General features: G+C 32.9%; 1 protein-coding gene across 1 annotated transcript; it reads left to right on the top strand.

Moving 5' to 3' along the window:
- Positions 1–587: 587 nt before the first annotated feature.
- Positions 588–8,600, top strand: LOC111717484 (proto-oncogene tyrosine-protein kinase receptor Ret; the record flags this gene model as incomplete). The annotated part of the gene is given in 5 exon segments (XM_023492981.1): positions 588–676; positions 1,933–2,062; positions 3,856–3,951; positions 6,740–6,845; positions 8,510–8,600. Coding segments are annotated over 5 exon segments (512 nt in total), but the record flags the coding sequence as incomplete, so codon positions are not given.
- Between the last annotated feature and the right edge of the window lie 23 nt (positions 8,601–8,623).

Raw genomic sequence — 8,623 nt, 5'->3', positions numbered from 1 at the left:
TAATTATGTTTTAAACTTTTTGACTGAATTCCATTCTGTATCCACTGGAATTCAAATAGAATTAATAGAATAAATAATACCCCTCTCTCTTAATTATACTTACTGTATGTTAGTTTAGTTGAGTGAGTCCAATTACGTATTATTAGTTGTTATTACTGAATAATGATACCTAGAAAATAGATACTTCAATTTATATGATCAATACTCTATTAAGACCGCAGATTACACACAGACAATAAATTAGACAGCTTTGGATTACGGTTTAGAACTTGTTTTCAGTATAACATGGATATTCAAGCTGAATTAAGATGAATCTGTTTACCAACTAGTATAATTAAGATGAATCTGTTTACCAACTAGTATAATTAAGATGAATCTGTTTACCAACTAGTATGATCAAGATGAATCTGTTTACCAACTAGTATAATTAAGATGAATCTGTTTACCAACTAGTATAATTAAGATGAATCTGTTTACCAACTAGTATGATCAAGATGAATCTGTTTACCAACTAGTATAATTAAGATGAATCTGTTTATCAACTAGTATAATTAAGATGATTCTGTTTACCAACTAGTATAATTAAGATGAATCTGTTTACCAAATCAACTCTACTGATCTGACTAACTTTGCCTGGCAAGTTTCCAAAGGAATGGTTTATTTATCGGAAATGAAGGTTGGTGAAAATTGAAAAGTTTTAATTAAAAGGATTAAAAGGAACTCCCAACCAAATTGCTCTGATTAAAAGGAACTCCCAACCAAATTGCTCTTGTTGAATAGTTTAAAAGGGTTTCAGCGAGATGTATTTGTTTTATTTCAACCTAATTTTGTGTTAGAAGGAAATCTTTATATCTATAGCATAGTCGAGCAAGAAAAGGACCCAATTCATCTCATATTTTCTAATAAGAGGTACAAGAGGTACAAGTAGTTGAACTACAATTACAACTCGTTGAATTACAATTGCAACTTGTTGAATTACAATTGCAACTAGTTGAATTACAATTACAACTAGTTGAATTACAGGTAAATTTGGTTGAACTATTGTTACAATTAGTTGAATTACAGGTACAACTAGTTGAACCAAAATTAAAACTAGTTAAATTACAATTACAGCTATTTGAACTACAATCACAGCTAGTTGAACTACAATTACAAATAGTTAAACTACAGTTACAGCTAGTTGATTGACTTTTACAACTTGTTAAACTACAGTTGCAACTAGTTGAACTAACGGTAAAACTAGTTAAAGTGCAGTTACAAATACTTGTAATACAATCACATTGATCTAGCTGCTTTAGAAATGTGCTGGTAGCTAATCTACTTGTATTCTAGTTAGTTCACCGTGACCTAGCTACTAGAAATGTGATGGTATCTAACCTACTTGTATTCTAGTTAGTTCACCGTGACCTAGCTGCTAGAAATGTGCTAGTAGCTAACCTGCTTATATTCTAGTTAGTTCACCGTGATCTAGCTGCTAGAAATGTGCTGTTAGCTAACCTACTTGTATTCTAGTTAGTTTACCGTGATCTAGCTGCTAGAAATGTGCTGGTAGCTAACCTACTTGTCTTCTAGTTAGTTCACCGTGATCTAGCTGCTAGAAATGTGCTGGTAGCTAACCTACTTGTATTCTAGTCAGTTCACCGTGACCTAGCTGCCAGAAATGTGCTGGTAGCTAACCTACTTGTATTCTAGTTATTTCACCGTGATCTAGCTGCTAGAAATGTGCTGGTAGTTAACCTACTTGTATTCTAGTTAGTTCACCGTAATCTAGCTGCCAGAAATGTGCTGGTAGCTAACCTACTTGTATTCTAGCTAGTTCACCGTGATCTAGCTGCTAGAAATGTGCTGGTAGCTAACCTACTTGTATTCTAGTTAGTTCACCGTGACCTAGCTGCTAGAAATGTGTTGGTAGCTAACCTACTTGTATTCTAGTTAGTTCACCGTGATCTAGCTGCTAGAAATGTGCTGGTAGCGGAGGGGAAAATGTGTAAAATCTCAGATTTTGGACTTTCCCGAGATGTTTACACTGACGAGGCCTACTGGAAGAGATCCTCTGGAAAATGTAACTATTTTATTTTTGTTTTAATCCAATAATCGTTTATTAAGAAATTAGTCCCTCGCTCACTGTTCCATATTTAATCACAATAATTGGAGGGATTAGATCATGCCTTTTCAAATCCTTCGTCCTACTTCAAGCCACCCTTGCCTAGTTTTTATTCTGAAACACGGAATTGAAATCTGACGTTTTTTGGGGAAAAACAAATCCTGAGAACAGAGTCAGGATGCATACTAGTGTATTTCAATTTAATTTTGAATTAAAATATGTGGAAACCCAAAGAATTTGAAAGACCATCCAAGTGTTGAAAAATGGTTTAAAGTGTTGAAAAATGGTTTATGCTTTTTACAAATTTTCAACGAATGAGTGTTCTTGTGACATTATAAAGAAATGATTTATTGTCAGGGTAAATTTTTCAAGCAAACAACAAAGAATCTAATATTTTTTTAATAAAAATGTTAAATCTATTTCTTTTTGGTATACTAGTTTCTAAAAATTAAAGCCTTATATAGTGCAAAAATGTCTATGTTCAGGGCTGCAAAAAAAGACACTGCTGCACTTTAAAGTCGACCCTGCATTGCAAATTGATGGAAAGGAATTAAATCTTTGCCACAAACTCTGATTTTTTAATCCCTACATCTTTGCAACCGAATGTAGTGTGAATTATGTTAGATAAAATAATCTAAGTTTGAAATATCAAAGGTTGAAAGATATAGGATTAGAAAAATTGAGTTTGTTCCCTATTAAACCCCCCTGCATTCCCGTAGTTCTCCTGAGTTCCCAAAGCACAATTTTACACCTTTATATATATATATATAGATACCCTCCTACGTACGTACATATATCCTTCAATATTGAATGGGATGAATGTATTTAATTGGATTATATAAATGTGTTTACGTCTAACCAATAATACCAAAACTACAGTAATCTGTATTATTTTTTATTATTTTATTATTATTATGTAGTATGCAACATCAGTCTAAAGTATATTTACAGTTATGGGATGAATCGTTTTCACGTTTTTAAAAACGATAGTTTGGTTTCAGACGACAAAGAAAGCAAACGAAACGGTTATTTTTAAAAACGATAGTTTTAAAAAAAAATTAATTAAAACGAATAAGTTGTTTTTAGTTTTATTTCGTCGTTTCGTTGAAGAAGGAAGGTCGTTTTAAATTTTTGTCGATTCGTTAACAACGACCCTTCGTTAGCAACATTTTTGCGACAAAATACAAATTTTTTTTTGGTCGGAAAACTCTGATATCAGAAAACATTCAGGTTATTTAAGGTTATGATAAAAAAATTGAAAACAGAATTCGTAAGCTTATCTTCCTGAAAAGAATGAAATTAATTGTCATAAAACTCAGCAAAAATATTTTCAAAAATGATCGTAAATAAATATTGTATTTTTTTGTTGTTTTTTAAAAGTTCAAAACGAGTGAGTCGTGTTTTCTAAATGCGATATATGCGATTGTTTTTAGAAAGACAAAAAATCGTTTAACAACCCTATTAAGTATAAGAATTCACTAAACATTCCATTAACAACCCTATTTAATATAAGAATTCACTAAACATTCCATTAACAAACCTATTTTATTAAAAGAATTCACTAAAACATTCCATTAACAAACCTATTTATTAAAAGAATTCACTAAAACATTCCATTAATACAACTATTTTATTAAAAGTATTCACTAAAACATTCAATTAACAAACCTATTTTATTAAAAGAATTCACTAAACATTCCATTAATACAACTATTTTATTTAAAGAATTCATTAAAACATTCCATTTTCAGTGCCTATAAAGTGGATGGCTCCAGAAAGCCTAAGGGATCATATCTATACTTCAAAATCTGATGTTTGGGGCTTTGGCGTCTTACTTTGGGAGTTAGGTAAATACGTAACCGGGGTTTCATATTCATAAATTTTACATAATTGTAATTTGTCTATGCCAAAAGAACTGAATCCTTGACACAAACTCTAATGTTTGAATCCCTATGTCTTTGCAATCTGATGGGTCAGACCATTGAAATTTTAACCTATGAATCCAGCTAGATCATTTATTTTAGTTATAGATAGATAAATATATATTTATCATTAAAGTACAAAATTTTACTTAGATAAATTCGTTAAACTTATACTTTAATGACGGGATTTGCCAAGCCAACATTGGCCGTCTTTAATGTCTAAATATCAAAAGTTCATTTCAAGTACCAGGTCGACTTTTAATCAGCTAAAGCAAGCTGTATACTAAAATTACAGACCAGGACAGTAAACCAAATGAGTAATCCCTTTCTAGTGAACTAAATGTGAGGTCTGTGTGACTCAAGGTGAGGGAAAAGTCCCGGGATTTTCCTGTTTTTCTGGATTTTCAAAATAATGAATGTACTTACAAAAATCTATTAGTTTTCCAGACTTAATGATGTTTTACAGGATATTTTATTCAAAATTTTTAATTTTCAAAATATCCGGAAGAGTTAAAGAAAAAGTATTTATATAAATGTTTTATTTTTGTTGGATTAATTTTCCACTCCTACACAATCCATTTATAGTAATCTACCTTCCCTGCCTCAGGGAAATATATTATTTTCGTTATTTCACTTCTTTCTGTTCCTTCATGATACTTTTTATCTTTAGCATATTTACGCAAAACAATGATCAATATATATCTTCGCAAATCTTTAGTAATGCATATATTGTTAGATTGAATGGTCAATGTTTGAAATATTAAAGGTTTACATCATCAATTATCTAGGGTTGCAACAGTATTACTGCAAACTAACCGGTAGAAAAAGATCAAAATCAATTGATGTTACGACTGTTACGACTTTGTGACCTCGTTACTCCTCTAGTTCTGATTTTATGCCAGTGTAAGAAAAACAAATGTATTTGGTAACTGCAATAACATATTATGATTTCAAAACAATTTTCTTTTTTCTCAATTATAGCTCTTCTAGTTTGACGTGGCATATTCGGGATTTTAAACTCTAAGAAATAGCTCTTCTAGTTTGACGTTGTATATCCGGGATTTTAAACTCAAAAAACATAGCTCTTCTAGTTTGAAGTGGCATATCCGGGAATTAAAACTCTAAGTAATAGCTCTTCTAGCTTGACGTGGTGTATTCGGGATTTTAAACTCTAAGAAATAGCTCTTCTAGTTTGACGTGGTATATCCGGGATTTTAAACTCAATGAAATAGTTCTTCAAGTTTGACGTGGTATATCCGGGATTTCAAACTCTAAGAAATAGCTCTTCTAGTTTGACGTGGTATATTCGGGATTTTAAACTCTAAGAAATAGCTCTTCAAGTTTGACGTGGTATATCCGGGATTTTAAACTCAATGAAATAGTTCTTCAAGTTTGACATGGCATATTCGGGATTTTAAACCCAATGAAATAGTTCTTCAAGTTTGACGTGGTATATCCGGGATTTTAAACTCTAAGAAATAGCTCTTCTAGGTTGACGTGGTATATCCGGGATTTTAAACTCAATGAAATAGTTCTTCAAGTTTGACATGGCATATCCGGGATTTCAAACNAGTTTGACATGGCATATTCGGGATTTTAAACTCTAAGAAATAGCTCTTCTAGTTTGACGTGGTATATCCGGGATTTTAAACTCAATGAAATAACTCTTCAAGTTTGACGTGGTATATCCGGGATTTCAAACTCAATGAAATAGTTCTTCAAGTTTGACATGGCATATTCGGGATTTTAAACTCAATGAAATAACTCTTCAAGTTTGACGTGGTATATCCGGGATTTCAAACTCAATGAAATAGTTCTTGAAGTTTGACGTGGTATATCCAGGATTTTAAACTCAATGAAACAGTTCTTCTAGTTTGACATGGTATATCCAGAATTTTAATCTCAAAGAGATAGCTCTTCTAGTTTGACGTGGTATATCCGGGATTTTAAACTCAATGAAATAGTTCTTCAAGTTTGACGTTGTAGATCCGGGATTTCAGACTCAATGAAATAACTCTTCAAGTTTGACATGGTATATCCAGGATTTTAATCTCAAAGAGATAGCTCTTCTAGTTTGACATGGTATATCCAGGATTTTAATCTCAAAGAGATAGCTCTTCTAGTTTGACATGACATATTCGGGATTTTAAACTCAATGAAATAGTTCTTGAAGTTTGACGTTGTATATCCGGGATTTTAATCTTAAAGAAGACAGGTTTTTACACTTAAGGATTTGAGTCTTTGGCACAAACTCTGATTTTCTAATCCTCATATATTTACACCCTAATGTCATATACCTTTGATATTTCAAACTATGAATTATGTTGGATAAAATAATCTAAGTTTGAAAGATTGCAAAGAAATAGGGATCGGAAAATGTGAGTTTGTGGCAAAAACTCAATTCCTTTGTAGTTAATCCGCAGCCACAATTGTATTTAAAAATTAGGGTTGATAACACACACTAAACTACGTTAGTGGGGTAAATCAAACTAAACTAGTGGGATAAATCGACCTTAGACAGGCCGGGTACTGTAAAAAGTATGGCCGCGCCATCAAAGTTGAAACCAGCATAGGATAGGGTATGGTCGGTACTTGCCGCGTGTCACTAAGCCCGGTACAAGGGGTCGGTCCGGTTCGAATTCAAATTGACCCTAGTCCACTGTGAACATCATATTATGCGCTTAGATTAAGGTTCATAACATATCATGTTCAGTGACGCTGGGTAGTTCCCCGTATCCTGGTGTACAACCAGATAGGCTCTACCCTCTTCTCTCGGCTGGATACAGAATGCAGAGACCTGAAAACTGTTCAAAGAATCTGTAAGTTTTATTGATTTTCTTAATAAAAAAAATTCCAATTGAGAAAATTCTGAGTAAAGAATTTCCAATGATACAAATTCAAGCAGGGTTAGTTTTTATTATTATTTTAAAGTCCCCTTAAGGGTATTCTCGACATTCATGCTTAAATCCTCTTATATCAAACTTGAAACAAATGTTGAAAATATAATATTTTTTATTTGTTGAAATATAAAGACGGTAGCGACATGTATGGGATTTTAAAAAGTCAAAATTTCATTTTATTTAAAAATTTTAAAAATCACCTAATCAAATGCACATATTATATCCAACCGACCAGTTGTGCTAGCCGTATATCCAACCGACCAGTTGTGCTAGCCGTATATCCAACCGACCAGTTGTGCTAGCCCTAGTGCACGTCTGGTTCCCAGGCATAAGAAAATACTTCAGCCAGAACTGAGAAAACACATTGATAAACTGCTATCTGACATTTTAATCTTTGACATTCATCAATAAATTACTACTTTGTCTGAAAATAACAAAAAACAGACCGACAAATTGCCTCGACAGCGGGATCTTATCATTTTCAATTAAATTATAGACCCCATCCCTCTCTCCTTCAATTCCCTAACTTATAGCCTCCCCCATCTCCTCTTTTATTCCCTAAACTGTGATGTTTGAAAATAAATAAATATCAGTAAGTGCGTATGTAAGTATAGAGTTGTTAGAGTGGTTTCATTAATTCTATATAATTAACTAGTTCCAAGAATGCCTAATTGAACTATATATCCTCGGGTCGAAAACTGATGAACCTCGCCATATGAGAAATGATGTTCATAAAACTATTTTGTGGAAAGATCGAAATATTATGTTAGATAAAATTTAACTTGATATCTGCCCTTTTAGTAAAAGTAAATTCAACCTATATGAAGCATGTCTGATCGCGTCAACCTTGTTGCAACGGTTAGTCCTGTCCATAGAGCTATAGGTACAGTACAAACTGGGACCGGATTGACCCGGCTCGGAAATTCAAATGTACTACTGCTGCCCGTGGTACATTCCTTATTGCTGTTCATGAACTGTACTCGAAGTTTCAAGTGACACAGTTCTGCGAATGACATGTCCTACTCCCAAGGGTAGCATGGGTAGCTTTGGTTCATTAAGATTGAATCACATAACTGTGTTTAAATAGTTTTAAATTCATTATTTTCCACTGTGCGACTGGAGCATTTCTTCTGCTAAAAAATCTGGGAAAATTCTCTGAATTAAACTATTTTCATGAAAGAAAACTAACGATACCTTTCATTACATTGATCCGATAAAGGTTTAAAGGGTACTGTTGTGAATCGGACATGCCTCTTTAAAATTGGAAGGTACCTTCAATGTATGCTCAATTGCAGTCATATATTCTTATTTTCTTGTATCTGTTCCTATTCCTTATGATTTGCAGTATGGGTATATATAGTACAGAATACTAAATCCTATAATCTATTATAGCTTTATAATAAAACTCTTCGCTTGTATATAATATATATATATGTTAGCTTTATAGCTGGTCAAATGGGTTGACCAATCTGACTGAATATTTTTGAGGGAAGCCATGGGTACCCAGGGAATAACAAAATTCAATTTTTTTATTTCACAGGCCATTGCGGGAACTTCAGTTAGACATATATATATATATCTAGGTATAGTATGATGCTGAGTTGCTGGGCCCAGATACCAGAGAAGCGTCCAACCTTTCATCAGATAGAGAAACAGCTAGAGCAGATTCTACAGGTTAATCTTACACACACACACCC

Source organism: Eurytemora carolleeae, unplaced genomic scaffold, assembly GCF_000591075.1.
Source record: "Eurytemora carolleeae unplaced genomic scaffold, Eaff_2.0 scaffold2655, whole genome shotgun sequence".
Taxonomy (NCBI): Eukaryota; Metazoa; Arthropoda; class Copepoda; order Calanoida; family Temoridae; genus Eurytemora; species Eurytemora carolleeae.
This window is presented reverse-complemented; position numbering and strand designations above follow the sequence as displayed.